This window comes from Cyclopterus lumpus, chromosome 3 (genome assembly GCF_009769545.1).
Source record: "Cyclopterus lumpus isolate fCycLum1 chromosome 3, fCycLum1.pri, whole genome shotgun sequence".
Taxonomy (NCBI): domain Eukaryota; kingdom Metazoa; phylum Chordata; class Actinopteri; order Perciformes; family Cyclopteridae; genus Cyclopterus; species Cyclopterus lumpus.
This window is the reverse complement of record NC_046968.1, coordinates 9,213,324-9,234,618: the sequence shown is the minus strand read 5'-3', so window position 1 is coordinate 9,234,618 and position 21,295 is coordinate 9,213,324. Positions and strand designations below refer to the sequence as shown.

Here is a 21,295-nt window from a genome sequence, read left to right as displayed (position 1 = left end):
TTCATTTGTGAGTCGACGTCTTTGTCAGTCGAGAGAATTCCAATGTGGGCTCACAACAAATGTCGTTAGCAATCATTAGTCTCATGTGGGCGTTTCAGAACGCATGAACACTGTTGAGAGCAACCGGGATCCTTCAAGCACGTTCTCAAAACTCAACAAAAGGGGAAACGTCTGGCGTCCTCATCTCACCACTGTCCTGAGGAGTCACAGCTTTACAGTGTCATTCACACCTGATGGGGAAATGGCGAGAGGCAGACAGATGATGGGAGAAACAGTAGAGACCTTTTTTTTAAAAAGGAATCACTGAGCATATACATTGTCATATTCATGTTACTTCTCGTAATGCTGTTCATTCTGTACACATGACATCTATTGCATCTGTCCATCCGGGGAGAGGGATCCTCCTCTGTTGCTCTCCTGAAGGTTTCTTCCCTTTTTCCCTGTGAAAGGTTATTTTTGGGGAGTTTTTCCTGATTCGATGTGAGGTCCTGGGACAGGGATGTCTTATGTGTACAGATTGTAAAGCCCTCTGAGGCAAATTTGTAATTTGTGATATTGGGCTATACAAAATAAACTGAATTGAATTGAATTGAGTGCTATTCTCCCGAATGAGCCTCCAGGTGTGTGATCAGCACATTTCCGTCCGACTCTGTGGCCTGCGAGCCGGTTTGTCTGTAGTAAGCGCTGCTGAGCGTGGGGAGCCGGCGGAAGCGCGAAGAGTTCCTCTTGTACACGAACCACATCGCTCCTGCCACCAGGGCAAAGATCAGGACGGCCACCAGCACGGCGGCGGGGACGACGCCGTGGTGTAAACCTGAAATACGCAACGTGATCGATTTTAGGAGGTTTCTTTGAATTATACAAACAGTAATGCTGATATATTATATAATTGGTAGGCCTATTGAGATCAACCCCACTTTGAAAATACTCCACGACAAACAAAAGTCCTGCAGTCAAATGTAGTGGAGTAAAAACCCTTTTAGTAGAGGAAAAATATCTGTAGTAGTATAAGTACAAAGTTGGATGAAATGGATATATTGAATTGAATTTGTACTTAAGTACAGTGGAATACTGAAGAAAAATTGTTTTTCTGTGCACAAAAAAAGGCGTATTTCTCTTAAATTCGGTTTACAAATTAGTTAGCACTTTTATAATCCATCCATCTGACAGGTATGGCATATCAAGATGCTGATTAGACTGATCATTACTGAAATGTGTAGTTTTATCATCAAACACAATGCCACAAATGTTGCATGTTTCGAGGGGGGGGGGGGTTTCTCATCACAGATGAATCCTGTGTGACCAAAAGATGCACATCTGTAGCCCGATTTGTGTGAATTCCATAGTTCAGACATAACAAATGTTTTTCTTCCAAGATAAAACTGCACATTTCAGAGTGGCCTTGTATTGAGACCAGCCCGAGACACACCTGTGTAATAACCATACTGCTTAATCAGCATCACTCATCACCAATCACCCATCCAAAGTGTAAATCGTCAGATGAAAGTGCACTTTACCATTTAGAGGTTCCACTTCCACCTCAGCGATTACATCTGCAAAAGAATACATTAACATATTATGTTCGTTAGCTTTTTTTTTTTGTTCCACCTTGCTTGGTTTTCACGCCGCGACTGTCAGAATCGTGATTTTTAAACCTGTAATACAGATTCATTCGGAAACAAGATGTGAACATGTATGCATCACCATATCATTTTGGGGAGCTACAGCAACAAATATTCAATATGGTGTACGAGTTCAATACAGGGGACCCCGTAGTCGCTCGGAAGGCCCCCACTTGGACTCACTTGAGGTCGTTTTGCAGATGAAGCCGAGTCGCTCGGTTGCACTGCGACAGGTGCCACACGCCGTCAACCACCCCTGGTCGTAACACAGGCATCCTGCAGTCAGCAGCTTGGCGTCTGGGGCTTTGTTGGGCCAGTTGATGTAGTCCATAGCTGAGCCGTCCACCCAGGCCCATAGAATCAGCTGAAAGCACAGGCCACCAGTTGATGAAATGGGATCTCAGGGCACCGCGATCATCTCATGGGTACCAGAGCGTGATCGATTCTTACTGTCGGTGTTGAAGTACATCCCAACCACACGGCGTGGTGAAGGAACCCCGACGACCACAGCTGCTCCAGAACAAACGATTCTCCGTCTCGCTCTCAATGGTCAGGACGTCCGAGGTGTTGACTAGGAAGTGACAGCAGCACAAACAAACTCACGACCGCCGTCCGTTTTAAAGCAGCAATTTCCCATCTTTTGGAAACCCTCCGCAATACAAATACATGTTCAAATACATTCCTTTCAAAAACAATATAGCGGGCAAGTATCAAGTAATATGAACACACTAAACACACTAAAAGTATGCAGCCTTAAGCTGAATTTTACTGGTTATATCCATTTCTAAGTGGCATTTCTAATTAAGAACTCAACACAGTTTACTAAAGAGCTAGAGCGTCATCCGAGCAGCTCCTCTCGTTGACCTGAAGGGGGAGTATGTATTCCATACTGCAGATTACAGTGATTTAACACATTTCTCTCATTTCCAATCATACCATTGTCATCAATAACAAAAACAAGGCAGTAATGAAAAACCACAAGATTGCATGTGATGAATCTCTACCTTTCTGCCTGCAGTGCTCTCTTGACTCTTCAAATGTAAGCTTCTGCACCACAGGCTCAAAGTCGTAACAGCCATGTCTGAATTTCACCCACGTGGAGGGACACGCCACCTCGTATGAGATGAAGGGTTTGTTGCCTGAGAGAGAGATAAAGAGAGAGAGAGAGAGAGCAGGATAAAAGGCAGAAGACGCTTTCACACATGATGAGGGACAGAAACTCAGCAGCTGAGGATGTGCGGTGTCGAGTGAGCACTGACTTGGTGGGGGGACATGACACAGGGCTCCTGGTAGCGGAGTTTCACAGTCAGCTCTCCGCCAGCCTCCGCTCACGTCCATGTACACACACTCTCCCGTGACAAAGTCGTCATCGACCGCGTCCCAGTGCGTGTACACCGTGTCACTGCCATCTGACCACTGGTAATTGATGCCACTCTGTAGGGAAGTGACCAGAGTGTCCGTGAAGAAGTTGCACTTGTGACGACACTCCGACAGGAACACTCAACACATAATTCACACGGACCTCTGACTGTGTTGTTCTTTTTTTTGCATTGCAAATTGTGCACTTGTGCTGAGATGAGTTTTTTTTTACGTGAATAAATGCAGGTTTTGTTCATATATATATATATATATATATATATACTATATATATATATATATATATATATATTTTAAAAGCACATTGAAAATATTTTCTGAAATTCATCTCATGCATGCTGATGTCTATTCTCGATTTAGATGACAATAGAATGCTGCAGGAAAGTTTAAAACACACTGATTCCCTCGACAACAAAAAACTAATGGGATTTTTCCATCGGATTATAAAAACCACAAACAGTAGATGGTTAGCTTAGCTTAGCATAAAGACTATCAGCAGGAAACAGGAGTCTTGTCGTCACCATGACCGTGTGACTTAGCTAAAGTAAAAGTAATAGTTTTGACACTTTTGTGAGGCTGAAAAAAAACATGACGTTAGTTCTTTTCCTCCTGTTTCCTCTCTTTATGCTAAGCTAGCTAACCGGCTGCTGGCTGTCGCCTTATATTTACCGTACCGCACGTGAAAACCATACCATCAAATTCTCATTTAATTACTGCTAAAAAAGGTTACTAAGCGCATTTCCCAAAAGGCAAACTATAGAAAAGCAGAGACACACACACACACACACACACACACACAACCATCTCAGAGGTATACAGTACATATTGCAAGAGAGGATACATACGTCTTGACTATACAGTCCAATCCAGTGGGGCACTGCCAATCTATTGACAAGGACCGTAAGGAAAGCCTGGTGGTATGCATCTGTAACGCTCACTAGGTCAGAATCGTTCTCTATGCACATATGCATGGCCCCGTACCAGCTCATGTTGCCGGACACGACCTTGTAGCTGCGGCTCCTGTACTCAATATTGTCAGGGAGAGGGTGGTGATAGGAGTGGGTGGGGGGTTTGGATATATCTGTTTCCAGAAAAAATAATAAAAAAGGACAAAAGAGAGGAAGAAGGGGTAGAATGATTACCTCAAGTCGTTAATATTTGGCACACGTGCAATCAACAGATAACTGATTAGCTAATTAGAGCAATTAAAAGAAGTAGTTCGACCGTTTGGGCTCATTTGCTTTCTTAAAGAGAAAATGATTATCGCTCTCACAGCTGAGTAGTGACTTCCGTCAGTGAGTCCCGTCATCATTGTGACGTTGCCAAGCAACGAGCGGAAAATCACAGACTCCCAGTTTCACCACAGATTAAACGAGAAGATATAAAGGTGCTGCCAGGCTAACTGTTCCCAGTTGTTATGCTAACGCAACATTACCGGTCTTTATGCTAACGCCCCATTTCCTGGCTCTGGCTTTGTTGTTACTAACAGATATGAGAGTGGTATCAATCTTTTTATTTCACTTTCGCAAGAAAGTGATTAAGCGCATTTCTGAAAATTTCAAACTATTAATTTAAGGTTAACAATAAAAGCTTTCAATTATCAGAAAAACAATGCAAGGCTACCTGAATGGAGGGCCTGGTGTGCCCATAGAAATGTGCCTTGCCACCATCACTGGTGTCATTATGTGTTGAGTTTCATTCAAGTTAAATACGTTTCAACCTGGCACAATCCCCAGAAACGTGGTCATTGTGACTATGGGTCATTACAATTTACGGGACACGGGAAAACAAGGATATCAGGGCAAGCTGCACACTTACGAGATTCCTTGCAAACATGAGTCTGACTGAAAGTAAAGTAGCCACCGGGGATAGCCAATATAGTTTACTGCATATAGGATCTATGTCTAAACAATAGGAGAACATGGCCACATGGAAAACACAACACGATGCAATATACCGTATTGTATTGCTTTAAAAACACAGTAAGAAAAACACCAGAATGCAGGTTAAGTCAAATCAACCATGAAATGTTGTGAAATGAAAATGTAATTTCTTTAATTAAAATTCAATCTATATATGGCATAATTGCACCGGGGTTGATTGTGCTTTGTTGCACCCGTTACGCCACACTCAACAGTTCTATATATGACATCAGAGCATTAATCAAGTAGCAAACAACTACTTGCTATGTTAAGATAGAGTGGCGTACTGGAGTTGCTTTTCTGTTTTCATACCTTATCCTTTGCCATGTTGAGAGCCATGTTAAGGCAATCATATATTTGTTCTCAATTCCCTATTGAGCTCCTTTAAGTTACTCTTTAATGTGCCTTTATAGTTCATTGTGTTTTCAATTGTGTTGATGTTTTTTATCCTATTTTTGTAGCAATAGTACTTCCAGTTTTGTTATTCTTTCTGTCATGTGTGGACCAGTATGTGGCTGTCAGGAAAGAAAACACCTGTCAGCACTTATGGGGACGATTCCTTTGGCTTGCAGAGGAGAACAGGTTACGAGAGAAGTGGAGAATGTGATCCGACAGCAAAAGACAAAGAGAGACGTGCAACGAAAAAGACGGTTAGTGACAGAATAAAATCAAAGATCAAGAAACTGTGGGAATCTTACCTTGTGGTTTTTGACAAACAAAGCCATACCCACTCTCGCTGCACTTCTCATCGTACCACTTTCCTGTCAGGTGGAAGTTGTGGTTGTTTGACAGAACAGTGCACAGCGGCTCATCCGCAAATCCACTGAGCCACTCATCCTCCTGGGGTTCATAAAGCACATATTAATACACTCAAACGCATTCACAAAAGCACATTTACAATACTTGGTTGCAACAAATTGTAGCAGTGTAGGTCAACCTAAAGTATTCAAAGCAGCTTACAGTGAGATAGCTCTTGGGTTCAATTGGAGACCAGTTGGTGTAGCTGACCGATCTCCCATTGGTCCACCTCATGGTGTCCTCATCCCGCAGACCAATCCACACACCTACAGAGCTTCCCTGGAGCAACATAGTGATGTAGGCTGCGGGAATGATGGCGTGAAAATAGGAAAATTAAGAAATATATATCTAATCAATTAATATATTATATCTATATACATATATATATATATATATATATATGCACATACATACATATACACACACACATATATATTTATATATTATATATATATATACGCATACATACATACATACATACATATATGTATAGATATATATATATATATATATATATATATATATATATATATATATATATATATATATATATATATACATCACACTGTGGTCTTTCTAACATGCCTACCAAAGACCTTGTCTGATGGTGTTTGTAGAATAAATTAAGCATTCGTCGGACGTTGCCTCTACCTTGTTCAATCTCGTCCTCTACGGCAACCAGCGAGCCAGCGAAGGAGGAGCAGATGGACTGGGCATCTTTCCAACTCTTTCCCTCCTTTGGGCCATCAGGGATGTGAAGCAGGAGACACTGCACACGCAAAACATGAATATCACATTGTGAAATGCAAATCATAATTCCCCCATCACCACCCGGACGCCTGTTTGGAGAAGTTAGAAGTCAAAGCAAATCCAAGCATGTCGTCTTATTTCATAGACGGAGATGGATGTGATTTGATGTTTGGCAGCTCTTTGCATTGACAAGAGCTCTGTTGTGTACCATAGATTTGAGGGAAAATATGAAAGATTACTCAAAGCATGAACTTCTTCACTGTTCATAACCAATAAGGTTAACCTCGAAAAGAAGGCAAGTGTGTGCAGGTATATTTAAAACGAGTTTGAAAGGGTTGCTCAGTGTCCGTTTAGACCGTAGTTCTCCAACACGGTTCAAGTTTAGGTTGGTTGTAATCTACCTCAACACTGGATGCCGCCAAATACTACACACTGCATCTTTAAAGTGTCGACGATGAAACGCAGTTTGAGTCTGTATGGGCCTGTATTTAAAATATATGCATGTATTTGTGTATATGTTGTTATCATATCTCTCATTCCCCTTTGTTTCCTGTCATCACCCTAATAAAGGTACAAAAAGGCAAAGAAAATAAATATGACTCTTTTTTTCCATGTTTTGAGATCGAGGAGAGAAAAGGACAGACGTCGCTACACGGCTTTCCATTCTGTTTAATATGCAGAACAATGCATCTGTTCCAGGTCACTGGGTCTCATTAGGTACCAAACACTAATGAATGTCTGGTTACTGTCATGTTTTTAAACTACCTTTCTCATATACTGTTTTGGTGGAAAATGAGTTCTTACGTTGAGAAGATTTCACATGTTCTTGAGGGAAATCTTTCTTTTAACATCCAATCTTGTATTTTTACTTGAACAATCCAGTGCTTTTTTGAAAGTCCCTTAATTTTGAGACCTCGTACTAGACAAGATGATTTCCTAGAGGATCCGCTGATCTTGCTCTTTATGGAGGTTGACAGGGGGTGATTCTGAACTTGTCAACTTAACTCACTCAAAGAACAGAGAAAGCAAACACAAACATCCTGCTTCTACCGCAGAGGCAGCTGGGAATTTAGAGCTGATTTGTGGAAGAGAACAAGATATAATGAGACACTGTTTTTCTTCCTCAGTTTGTGCATAACAAATATAGGCGGATAATCATTTAAAATGGTAACGATTTACTATAACCCCTCATATACAGCATTGATACACACTAAATACACATATAATAAAGGGTTTATAAAACACTATCATGTGGCTGTAAACTGTATATGTCATCCTTTTAAATCCTCATCATAATAATATATATTGAATATTACTGTTTCATTGTCATTCATTATCTGTTTACACACCAGCCTCCACTTGTGATACTTGTACCCAATACACCAACACGTGCTTATATCTCCTTAAAACTACATAACAAGGAGTTATTAACCTTTCATTAAATGTTGATATGCTGCCTGAATAGGGCATTAAAGAAAACTGTTATGTACTGACGTTAGTTAATGTATTCTACGAGATATTAAGCTTTTACTAATATGTGACAAATATGCATTGAGTTAAGGTTCAATAAGTATGTTTTAGGTGTCTTCGCCTCAACGGAATTTACACACATCGATGATGGTTGTCGCTGCTCGACCCAGCTCTGTGTGTGTGTGTGTGTGTGTGTGTGTGTGTCTGCACCTTGTGTCCGAAGTACATCCATTTCTCTGGACATCCTCCGACGTAGTGCGGCTCCCTGGGAGTCTCCACCACAGACACAGTCCGTCTCTTGCACACGTAGCCGTGGAGGTCGCTGCATTTACCCGCCGACCACTTCCCTGCGACACACCAGGGAAAGCACCACACAGTCTGGTACAGTGCGCGTAGGCGTTCATCGGGGAGTGTTTCTGAATGCGCGTTGCGTTTACCCGATGAAGAGGAGATGGTGACACACAGGCCGTTTCTCCTCGGGCCTCCACTGGCAGTCCACTCTGCCCAGTTCTGATATTCTACCTCCGTCTTGTCGCTCCACCTGCAAACAAATACATTAAATGAACGGACCTCACTGAAGACTCACACGAGGCTCGATTGTGCTCACAAACTCAGCTGAGTTCTGTTTATTTCATATGGTAACACCTGCATGCCCCTTTCCCTTCCATGTGATATGTATTCAGTTTAACCGATTGTATGTATTTAGTTGGCTTTATGTCCCAAATGTGCAACATGCAAGCTACGACATTTGATATTATTTCGTATTGCTCATTTCTGACATTTTTCCCTGATCGAAACACTACCCGCGAACCGTGCATGTGCATTCCAAAGCCCTGTTGCAGATTTATCTTCAATTTGGGAGTGGCTGCCGCCATTGGCAATTACGCCCGCAGGCAGTGATGCAAATTGCTTTTGTGATTTGGGTCCCCGGTTTTCTCTAATAGACAGTTTGCAGTGGCAGCAACAGGAAATGTTTAACAAACCCCAAAACACACACACACACACAGACACACACACACACACACACACACACCTGGCCTCCTCTCCAAGCTGCCCAGTGGACAGGCCAATCCACCAGTCTGTCGGGCCCAGGGAGAGCTGAGGAGACACAGTGAAAGGAACAGAGATGAAAACGAGCTTGTTTCACTCTTACCCTCCTCCTTTGCAATCCAGTCCTCACTGGGCTAGAAGATCGTCTTTTTCAGAGCCTCTCAGACATGAGCGGCCATTCAGGCGGCCTCCTTGGCCCGCGCTTCGTCTCTTTCATCGGCTCGTTTTGTTCCCTTTATCCCCTCACAAGCCTCAACACCACAAGAGACTTCTATAGTGTGGTCCAAAAGGCTGCTGTCGAAAAAGAAAACAGCCTTTTCTCTCACTCCCTGTGTGTGGGGGCACTGGAGCATGAAGGCACATGAGGTAAGTTTTACTTGGCCAAGTGTGTCTGTAAACACTTGAGTTTGTATGAGTGTGTCAATTGTGTTCACACTTGTTCCTTGTTCATGCATTTGTTTGTTTTTCACTTTTTGTGTGTGAACTGTTGGGAACGAGGCCTATTGGGCCATTCAATGGAGGACAGCCTCTGTGATTAAGTACATTGCTTTGGCTGTGAACTACTGGGACATTGTGCTCCTGCTCACTGAAACCCTCCCAAAAAATAGTTTTGTCCCAACGCCCCCGCCATCATTTCGGTTCTTGCAATTAGTTGGCCGCAGTATTTGCAAAGGGAATAAGCAAATGTTGGAGTGATCGTGGAAGAGCAAAATAAATGCTTTACCTGCACAGAGGAATACCAAGTTGATTGGTTGAAGATATTATTTTGTGCAATAGTTATTTCTCTATTTTAAAATGAAATTTCCTTTTGAATGAGCTCTTATGATTTTGTGAAATCAAAAAGTGATTTAAATGAATAAATTACATTTTACCGTGGTGCATGTTTTACAGGGGACATGAAAGAGTTATTGCAATCTTAATGAGGTTTGGTTATCGCAATAATATCATAGACATTTCTGCTGTAAACATGATTTTGGCCGACATAATTATATCACAACATTCTGAATCTGCCAAATGCCATCGGGAGTGTTGTTCTTGATAATTCACTCTCATGTTTGGAATGAAATGTGGACGGAGAAATGAATCATACCGTTACGGTGGTGCTGTATGATACCACTTGATTATAGCGATTATAAAATAGATGCCATCTTACAATTATATATCTCCGTCCGAGGATATTGACATGTTGTGAATAGGAGTTCATGAGCAGTGGCAACAACAAACCCGCTGCAAGCGCTCCTTCACAAAGTGCAGCTCCTCTCTGGAGTGGATGGACAGCAGGTAGGCTCCCATCATCTGACAGGCCAGCGAGACGGCGTCCCAGTCAAAGGGCTGCTTCGCCAGCAGGTACTCAGCTCCGTGGTAAAACAGCCAGGGCTCGCTCTCTGTGGGGGAGCCAGGCGGACAATTATATATGTATATATATGTCTATCAATGTCTATCAATGTCTATAAAGCTTGAGTTTGCCAGAAGTAAATAAAAATACGTACGCTCGGTGTACCAGTAGGGTTTTTTCAGTTGGTCACCTGCCACCAAAAACCAGAGTCTGGTTAAGTAATGCGGCACTGATGTTAGATTAGATTAGATGAGATTTTACTTTATTCATCCCCAGGGGGAAATGTCTTTGTTGCAGCAGCAAGCATGTTTACAATGCAATTCAATCTAACAAAATAGCAGGGTATATTACATTTAAGAATTTAAATAATAAAGGAAATGAAAATGAAAAATAAAATAAAAATGCAAAGCGTATACAGTGTATTCAAGTGTATATAAAGTATATAAAGTGAAGCGGTCATGTTGTTAATTTAAACAGGATCTGGCCAGAGGTGTTTTATTGTACAGTCTTATTGCAGTATGAGCAGTAAGTCTGCGCGGAGAGTGGTGGCGTGAGGCCGATTACCTCTGGACAGCTTGCAGATCCACTCGTGTTTGGTGTCACAGGGCTGCGGCAAGAGAGCGTTGGTCAGGTCGCTGTACACAGCACAGTCCCTCCTGTCATCCTCCTCGTTCTTGTCCTCTATGAAGGACGTCACCACCTGCACCGACACGACACCAGAATGGTTACACCCGCTGAATATTCACTTGTGTTCCAAAATGTCCATCGGACACTTTGTGAACCTCTCCATGTACTTACGGGAGAACCGTCAGACCACTCCCAGGCTCCGGGATGTTCAGGGTCTCTCTTATTTAAACCCACCCAGAACCAGCGGCCCTCTGTTCTGAAAAATTGCAGCAGAACAACATAAACACAATGCAACACAAGTCCATCTGAGCAAAGTGTTTAACATTTGAGCGTTGACAATGATCTCTCATGTACTTCACTAGCAAGAACATTGTGAAATAAATATTTACCGTTGTACGGGAGTAAATAAACTGTTTGTAACATATTTCATCCCTGCATTTAGTTGTAGGCTTAGACCACAAAATAGGACATTGATATGTGAGATTGATTGAAGCAATTGTTACCTCATCATTGTGGTCTGGATTATGTCATGACACTCACTGTAGGTTAGCAAAGTAAGCTAAATCAGTTAGCACTTTAGTTTATAAGTAATTATAAATTGTAAAATAGTGTATATTGTCTTACAATTTTGCAGGAAATTCTGGGTAATATTTGTTTATTATATATTAGAGTTCAATTCTAGGAATTTGGACTTCTTATTGTTCTTGTATGCTTCCCCACGGTCACGTCAAACACAGACATGGTGTTGCCCAATGAGCCTTCTGATCTGTCCTTTCTGGTTAGACGTCTGGCAGATGTGAACGCTTTCTTCAATTAAACATCTGCATGCACGCATCAAGTCATATCTTTTTGCTATCGCCTTTTTATTCCAGCCTCAATTTTGTGTATCATCAGCAATCTTGTCCAATGTTTATCATCTGAAATACATATTAAAGGTTTTCAAATTGCTGCCATTATAAGCCTGGGTCACTGGTTTTTGCCTTGCTGATTTTATTCTGTTGTATTATTGTTTGTTGTGTAAAAGACCTTTTAACATTGGTTTTGCTACACACATTCACTTAAATATCATTAATATTATTATTAAAAAAACTAAAAATCCAATATTGTAATTAAAAAGCACTGCTCATAGAGTTGGAAGATTTATACAAATAACTAATGCTTGACAAATTTATCATCAAACACCCCAAACCTAACTTACTTATTTGACTCTATACAATTATCTAATTATTGCAGGACATTGATATTCTAGAATTGCTTTACTTGGTTTCATGACTTATTGTGTGTTTTCACTGGGGGGCATCATTTCATCTACAAACCTCAATCATAACATCCTTTACCCCCAGCTCTATGCACATCTAAATAACCTGAAGCATGATCAGTTCCCATAACATTCCTGCACTGACGAGGCCCAGAGGGCTGTACCAACCCTTCAAACATGGTACTGAGGAGCTGCTTAACAAACACCTGCTCCTCATAGTGGTAGAAACTGGCCAGCTGAGTCCCGAGGGCCTGGCAGAAGAAGTCTGCCTCCACCCAGGAACGCTTCATCAGCACTTTCTCATTGTGGAACACCTAGAAGAGCAACACTTGGTTAGTTTTCTGTTTGTATCTGACTGGATTCAAATATATTCTTTTTTCTTTTTTTTCTCCAGATAATTTTAAAATGTCTGAGAATGAGAATAAAATGTGAAAATGTAAAATGTTCTTATAAATCATTGTGTATACATGAGGCAAACAAGGAACAGCAACATTATTAACCTGCAGTAAATATATGTTATAATGTTAATTTACTTTCAAATCTTTTTGAGTAACTTATTTGTTAAGTTAGTACTGTCACCTCACAAACTGAATCTCTGTCTATAGAGCTGAAATAATAAGTTAATTAAGTGGGTGGTCGTTAAACAAAAGAAATGGCCAAAAAAGGCGGCTTCTTTATTGTGATTATTTACTGTTTAGTTTTGAATGGTAGTACATTGAATATCTTTTGGACCACTGGTTGTACAAAACACAGGAGGTAAGGACAGAAGGTGAGTCAGAAACATGAGTCAGGACCGAGAACGGGGAGGAACACAGAGAAAAGACGAGGATGATCCCACCTTGAAACAGTAGAGCATCCCAGGGCGGGACTCCCACCCTGGAGGACAGGGGACGGAGGCATCGATGTGGTGCTCTGGCAGCTGGACGTCGTGGTAGCTGCTGATGCTCTGCTTGCACACCGACAAGGCCTTGTGCGACTTGCAGTCTTTCACCTCCCAGTGACCCAACGCAGGGCCGTCCGCCATGGCGACACAGCCGCCAGCACTGACTGAGGGAAAGGAAAAGAGGAAGCCGTTGAAAACGAGGAAGGAGATTGAGTGTACTTATAATTAGAAAAAGAGGAACGGTGTTTCCAATTCACCCGGCTGGTGTTTGTTCCAGTTTGTGAAGGTAAGAGGCACGGAGGTGCTATTGTGAAGGAGCCAGCTGTACTCTCCCCTCTTCTCCAGGTCCGTGAGGCCGATCCAGTAATACCTGCTGCTGTTGCTGGTCCCTCTCTCACTCAGCAAGCTGTTGACGAACGCCTGCTCAAACCTGCCAGCACGAGGGAGACCAGAGGATGAGGAGAGAGGCTCCGGTATTGCCACGAATACAATTAGCTGAATAGAGCACCTGTTTGCCACAGTCAGGAGAGGAGCAGTGCAGTAATATCCCATCAGTGCGTCCTCATAGCTCTGTTCGTGGCCAGTCACAGTGTAGCAGGAGTGGCCGTGTCGCTTCCAGCCCTGCGAGGTCAACCAAACAAAATCAACGTGTCACACAGCGTGAGGCTGCAGCTTATTACAACGACATCATTAAATAAATACCGTACCTTTGCGTAGCGGAGGACCTGAAATATTATTAAAACGCACATATGGTGAGAATTAAGAGACAGTACTGTGTTTGTGATGCAGAGGGAGAGATGAGAATTCAAAATGAAAATTACAAACTTGTCAACACTTTGTTTGTGGGGTCCCTGATCATAATGTGTCCGTCACACCCGGTGCTTAAAATCGTCAAGTACTGAAAATTGGCTTGATTGTGAAGTCAGATTGAATATCTTTCTGATCTTCCTGTTCTTCTGTTTTGTATTCAGGCCAAGTTCTTCTGCTTACATTTAATATTGTAGAACTTTGGACTCTTCTGTTAAATAACACGACTAACGCAGCCACACTAGCATCTCTGTGAGGCTGCAGTTAGGCACAGCGGTACTTGATCATGCTAATATGCTTAAAGTAACATTGATTTAAATAGTTCCCAAAGTTATAAAGGTTTCCTGTTTTGGCATCACCACCAAAACTCAGGTGTTGTTATTGGCACGTCGACTGAAATCTTTCAGAGCGGCACATTCCTAATCTGGAGCGAAGGTTATTCTATGCGATTGTGTGTATGTGTGCAATTATATGCACGTCCGTGTGTGTATACTCGTCTGTGTGTTAGTTGTGTGGCGGGGTTGTTTTGACAAGTGGTGTCAATTTGCCCCCTCTCGTCCCCCCCGCCCCCTTTAACCCTTATATCCCATCTACCCCCCATCCTCCTGATACTTGGGGACCAGAGGCCTACACAAACATTTACACAAAGACAAAACCAAAATCTTTCTTTAAAACCAAAGTGTCTGGACGACCTTTCTAACGACTAAATGACACGACGGAAGACATTTACAACACAGACGAGGAAGAGACTAAAGTGGAATATATGGTTTTGTTGCTGAAGCCCGATTCCCCGGACTGCTCGAGCATGTCCACTGATATTACGCCTTCGGGGCCATTTTTGGCCTGTTTCAGGGCATGAAGTTGCCCGATGACTCAGGAGTCTGATATTCTTGTAAACAGAGTCGAGGAGCAACACGAATGCCAGACAATACGTCAGCAGTGGAGTGAATCAGCTCATTGTGCTTGTGAAGGGGCAACTCGCTCAGAAGTTGAACTGCAAGGGGGGCGGGCGGCTCCGCCTGCTGCACGTCCTGATCTGTGTGGGGCTATTGTAACTCTGCACAGCCCATAATCTGTGCAGTTAAAAATAAGTCGCTTTGGTTTCGGTCGAAAATAGACAACTTTCTTTTTATTCTTCATCAGAACGTGGTCGAACCGGTAAAATCTTTACCAAGTCAACAAATCAGATTTTATCAGATCTGATTTGCTTATGCGAGATCCATTTTTCACTGGACCTTTAAGACATAGACGGACATCCGCATTGACAAAAACAATGACCTGAAACTATGATGCATTCATTCTTATCAGAGGTAAACTAAGAAGATTAAGTGTTACGTAGAAATGCGTTGTTATTGACCCTCTTCTAGTGCGTGGTTAGGGAAAAGGTTGAGCTACTATATGCAGGGTTTCCTCATTGTGCAGCATTATTGAGTACACGCTGACCTGGAAGGATGTATGCACATGTGCGTTCATGTTCATACCTCAGGGCAATCTTCATCCCAGGCTCCAGGCTGATGAGCGGATACCTGGATTTCTCTTCGACACACAGCAGGCAGTCGCTCATCACATGGCGCTAAAAGCCAGTTACCTTCCTGTGAACGAGGTCAACGCTATAACTCTCACAATACCCAATACAAACATTTTAAAAAAGGGATAAAGGCTGACAAGATTAGACGATTCATTAATTAATCTGCAACTGTTTTGATCACTGATAAATGGTCATTTCATCAAAGTCAAACGAGAGATACGTTGCTTTTGCTTGTCGTCATTGAAGCAAATTGAATTATCTTTGGGATTCTTCATTTTTACATGAAAGAATCACCTCCCACCTTCCTGTCAGCTTTGACACAGAGTGTTGCATCCGTCAGGTTGTGAGGAGGGTGATACTGGTGCCAGAGAGTGAGAGTCACTGGCGAGCCATCGGACCACTCTACAGTCGGCGACGATGCCTGTTTCCAGAGACCGATCCACACCTCCGCGCTCTCCCCGGACACTACGAAACACGAGGACACGCACACACAAAGTAGTATTTAGTGTACCCTCGTTGTATCTCCAGAGTGTCTCCATCAGACAGAACTTCATTCGTCCGTCTTGCGTGACGCTGCTTACTGTTAGTCAGGAGCTGGAGCAGCATCTCCACCTCGGACAGGGAGTGGAGGCTGGTGAGGTTTGCCCCCCGAGAGCCACAGGCCCGGGAAGACTCCTCCCAGCTTCCGGCCTCCGTCTCCGACAGCAGCCAATAGCAGACGCCATTGTGAGGCCACCAGCCGTCACTACACTCTGTGTGGATATACTGCCAGTTCTCTGTGGGAGGAGGAAGACGAGTTGGGAGAGGAGGAGAAATCACAACAGGACAGACTCAAAAATAAAGAGAACAAATTCACAGCAGACACTGTTTTGGTCTAGCCTCTGACAGCGCAATGGAGAGCGAGAGGTCAGAAGTGAACCCAACCCCCCAGGTGCAGCGCAGCTGTTGAGGCCAAAAGCTACAAGAGCTTACGAAGCTTCTTGTGCATTTTTTTAGCTTTGCCTCATGAGTCACCGCCGCTAGCCGGTAGGACTCTGGCGATACAGGCAAGCAAGTCTGCATGTCAGGTTGTGATGCAATGTGTCCAGCGTATGCTCTCACCTAGTGGCTCTGCTCTCCGGGTGTCGTTAGGCGTCTTCTTACAGATGTACGGCAGAGCTGACTCACAGGACAGACTCTGCCAGTGGCCCTCAAAGGCGGAGTTGTACACTCCACACTGTCTGTTGTCCTGCAGCGGGCTGGCAGGCAGAGCTGATGGGAACACAGAGATGCTTTTTGTCATTTCCTGTACTTCCTCGTTTGCTTTCCCGTCGTTAAACTCAGATGCTGTATGTATAAAGTATTGAAGGGCCAACCCTTCATTTTGCCACAGACAAAATACAGATAGATGTCCTTTTAAATGTACTGTAATTTACCACAAAGCATTGATATCACATCAAATAAATGTATATTTCATGTTTTATGTGAGAATATATATACCGGTATATATATTTTAGTCCATTGAACAAGTTTAAGATGTTCTTGTCTTTTCTGTTATTGGGTTAATATGAAACATATATAGAATAGAATCATATAGCATAATCTTTTAGAATTTAATTTAATTTTAAAAAGAAAACATTGTCCGTTCTGTATAAACCTCTTTTCAATGTTAAAACTACAAAAGACAACATGTTTTGCTCCACAAATACAAATGCCAGGACATAAAGTACCCTGTATAAATAGTATATTTAGGCGATTGAGATTTATTTCCTTTTCCATGACATAAGCTGTACTGAAGTGCCAGCAGAGCACACACATTGTACTGTATGTGCAATCGCTGTGCTGTGTATGACCGACTGCTAATAAGAAGCTTCTGTTAAACACGCCCAGAGCGAATGGACCAAGCATCGTCAAGGAGACGTTTTTATGGATTTAATAGTTAATCAGTTTATGTCAATCAAGACTCTACGTTCTCCAACACCACGCGTCAGAGAAGGAGCTGATGTCGTCTCTGGCTCATACATTTATTGATGTCATGCACACATTGTACAATCTGTTTCCACACTGTTCATTAAACTCAAGAGCAACCTTTTTTTCTTAAACACATATTGGAGTGCACAAAATTGCATGAGCTCCGCACGATTGTCTCTTGACAAAAATAAATGTTCAGTATTACGTACTCAATTCAATATTCATAATAATAATCCATTTAATTTATATAGCGCTTTTTAAGATACTCAAAGACACTTTACATGTTACATTTCATACACGTAGACACAGCTATGGGGAGCAACGTAGGGTTAAGTGCTCAAGGACACATTGACTAGGGCGGGGATTGAACTGCCAACCCCCTGATTGAAAGACGGACATGATAACCACTGACCCACAGTCACCCCACATTATGTACAAAAAAGCCATGAAACGGAATAAACTAATAATCAGTACCTGTGGTGAAATTGACCAGTGATAGAGGAGCTCCATCAGCCCACTGCCACCCCCGTCCATCCTTCAGGTGGTTCAGCCCGATCCACACCATCGCTCCAACATTTGCAAGTCGATCTACCACAAGACGATGTTGTACAAATAATCAGGACAGCAGACGGAAAGTCATGTGGATTAATGGAACGAGACATGAAATGACTTAAAACCCTCGTGAGAAGCAGTGTGAATGAAGAGTCTGCCGGTCGTGTAGTTCCAGTGTGGCGTTTGTTACTTGGTGGATGTTTCATTCAACAGCTTCTTGGTCCCCTGCATGTGTTTCCCACCAGATGCCTACCTCTGATATACCTGTGCTCTGCCAGGCTGGTGATGCTGAGCAGATTTCCCCCTTGAGCCTGGCAGGTTGAGAGCGCCTGACTCCAGGTTAGGATGGTGTACAGGTTGAACTGGTAACACGCACGCAGCTCCTGGTTGGACTCCCAGAAACGGTCGCAACTTAAAACTACGAGAAAGAAAATAAAAAATTCAAAAAGGCAGCAAGAAGCTAAGGAGAGAGGTGAAATGTGACAGTGTGCAGATAGCTGTGGGTCGGAGTCACTGACACTTTTACATTATATTGAGTTTGTATTTTATATTGTTGCTTATGTCAGATAAAGCTATGAAGATATTCATTATTGCCTGGTTCCTCACATGTCTGCCAATCATTTCTCACTCATTATTTACTCGTGGTCATTGTCCTGCGCCGTCAATCATGACACCGGCTGCGCAGATCAGCTGGTCCCCTCTATCCAATAAGCACACGGTAACGATGACACGGTTAGCCAATCATCTTGCTGCTGCCTCATTTAAATATGACTGTCTCTCTACCTTCAGTTCATTCATGTTGCCGTTACACACCCCTCCACCTCCCCATCTCCGCCCAGTCTCCACGGATCCATCAGCTTCTTCAACTCATCATCTATCAGCTCATCAGCACCAGGTCTGGACTCCACGGGGGGATCTATCTCGTTGCTGATCGGTGCAGTCGGCCCTCAATTTAAAAAGAGTCCATGCGCCAAAGACTCTGAGACTTCATCATTTCACATCATCTGTTAACAATAAACATGTATCCTTTCTTCATCTAACTGGTCTCTCCCTGATTGAAATGCAGTGTATCTGCTCAAGGTCAGTCCTTACTGCATTGCACTCTTCTTTACCTTGTACCGGACAGAAGCCCCATCTCTCGGCCTCATCGTAACGGGTGGTGGTAGCACACCACTGAAGGTGGTCCTCGCGCCCCTCAGTCGTGCACTCGTGGTACCATTTGTTGTTGTATTTAAAGGGCAAAGCGCAGGGCATGCCACGTGCATTTCCCAACAATGTGTGTATATCTGCAAATAAAAAAACAAGTAAGATTTGTGGGTCAAATGTTAGATCGGGAGTCAGAAGACTTTTGAAGGTGTTTACCTTCATAGGGATGTGAGCACGGCCCCTCTCTGGGTGTGCTGTACCTCTTCCACTCATGGTAGGAGTTTTTCTTCACCACCACCAAACGTCCGGCCACGGCCACCTTCCACTGGGACACCCCGTACAGTACGTTGCCGCTGCAGCGCCACCACAGCACGGGGAAGGCGGCGTCGCACTCGAACGTGCCGAGAGGCTGCGTCGCGTCAGAGACGTTGAGGCCCAGGCACGTGCTGGTGCCCAGGTTGAAGAGGCGATGACGGGACACCCACTTCCACAGCATGCGGCGCGTGGGCCGCTCGCAGTCCTCCAGCACCAGGTTGGAGCGGTCCACCGTGATGCAGCGCTTCAGCGGCTCGCTCTCCAGGATGAACAGACCCTTTTCTGAGGAGAGATGGGTGAGAGATGAGGAGGAGAGGAGGGGAGGGGAGAGAGGTGAGAGACATGGGGCAGGAAGTGAGGATTGAAGTGAACGTCTAACACAAGAGAGAGGAATATGGACTTAATGAGAGCAAAGATGAGCATACTGTATGAGGGCATCACCGCGAGCTTCCAGAAAGTCACTTCAGAGAGTAAAGTGAGAATACTTGTTCTTTCAGCTTTAATATTTCACTTTTACTTCAGATGTTTCTGCACCAAAACCAAGCAATAGTCAAGCTGAATGAAGGCCTGAGGGAACCGTTGATGTTTTCTTTGAATAAAGGTCTCCGTGTAACTGGATACTCTAACAAAACCAGAGGATGTACACTGAATAATATACACATGGTAGTGATGAAAGCAGCGAGAGGAATTGTCTCTCCCCTCATGTCACTAGTGCACGCTGGAGGAGAAAAACAAGAGTTCTCCGTCCTCTGTGTTTACACAGGAATGGACAACGAGTGTCATCATGCTGGTGAGATACAATTTGAAAACACGGATTGCAAGAAATGTTGGCACGTTTTGATTAATTGATAAAAAATATGTTAGTATATTAAAATATGAGGCATACCAGGTGACAATCAAATTGCATGTTATGTGCAACCAACCGTCCTATTTAAGACGTTGCAGATCAGTACTCTGTTGATCCATTACTTGACCGATCAGACTTCTTGACTCTAATGTAACATGCCAGGATGTAAAACTAAGAAAATCAGCATATCCTCAACTCTGAGAAGCTGCGATCAGTGCATGCGTGATGTTATTCCTTCATGGAAATTCATAATTGTCACTGATCATGGTCAACAAATCGTTTCAGCATGTTAACCATCTGCACGTTTCCATATTCAGATTTTACTCTGGGAGGTTTTTTATCGTGTTTACTATTAATACTTAATTCATCTTTGGGACAAAGAAACATGGACAGCACATGTTTCTCTTCATATAAAAACTTAACTTGCACATCCAGCTCCTGGTATTATTATTTTTTAACATTTATTTGTTTTAAAAATCACTGTTGTAATGTGAGCCAAGCTGCAGCAGTGGGGCTCAAACCCTGATCCAGAGGCCAGCTCGGGGACCGGACTACAGTTATATAATGTTATAACTACATGCTACATGCACAGGACATGCACATGTACTGTAAACGGGCTCAGCCTGAAAGACCACCGAGCCGCAGCTGCAGCCGAGATGAGTCGACTTACTGCGGAGCTCCAGGAGCTGTTTTTCCTCCAGGACCTCGTCGTCTTCCTCGCCGACACACACGCAGCTCTTCGCCAGCAACACCGCCGCGCAAATAGTCGCCACGACGGCCACGGAGTCGATGAAGCGAAGCGACCGGGGCAACATGTCGACGGCGAGATGCGGGGCCGGAGCGACAATGTCCGCACATTCCGAGGCTCCTGGTCCGAGAGAAGGGGAGAGAGAGTGGGAAAGAGGGGGAGAGAGAGAGAGAGAGAGAGAGAAGGAGAGAGAGAGAGAGAGAGAGTTTTTCTGGGCTCGCTGGTTTTTTCCCCTCAGAGAACTTTGTGCGGAGTGAAGTTTTTCAGCGGGGGACCAGCGACGTCACGTCTGACGGAGGAGAGCTGCTC

General features: G+C 43.4%; 1 protein-coding gene across 1 annotated transcript; it reads right to left on the bottom strand.

The window, feature by feature from the left end:
* Positions 1 to 519: 519 nt before the first annotated feature.
* pla2r1 (phospholipase A2 receptor 1) lies at positions 520 to 21,186 on the bottom strand. Its single transcript, XM_034558612.1, is given in 34 exon segments — positions 520 to 814; positions 1,518 to 1,553; positions 1,806 to 1,842; positions 1,844 to 1,876; positions 1,878 to 1,898; positions 1,900 to 1,986; positions 2,073 to 2,149; positions 2,152 to 2,193; positions 2,627 to 2,761; positions 2,882 to 3,056; positions 3,845 to 4,080; positions 5,620 to 5,761; positions 5,882 to 6,021; positions 6,371 to 6,488; positions 8,150 to 8,286; positions 8,377 to 8,480; positions 8,973 to 9,037; positions 10,214 to 10,374; positions 10,480 to 10,515; positions 10,890 to 11,025; positions 11,124 to 11,208; positions 12,379 to 12,524; positions 13,049 to 13,257; positions 13,351 to 13,523; positions 13,602 to 13,714; positions 15,382 to 15,492; positions 15,730 to 15,893; positions 16,010 to 16,204; positions 16,530 to 16,679; positions 17,853 to 17,966; positions 18,184 to 18,348; positions 19,043 to 19,216; positions 19,293 to 19,673; positions 20,909 to 21,186. Coding segments are annotated over 34 exon segments (4,461 nt in total). The 5' UTR covers positions 21,054 to 21,186; the 3' UTR covers positions 520 to 596.
* Between the last annotated feature and the right edge of the window lie 109 nt (positions 21,187 to 21,295).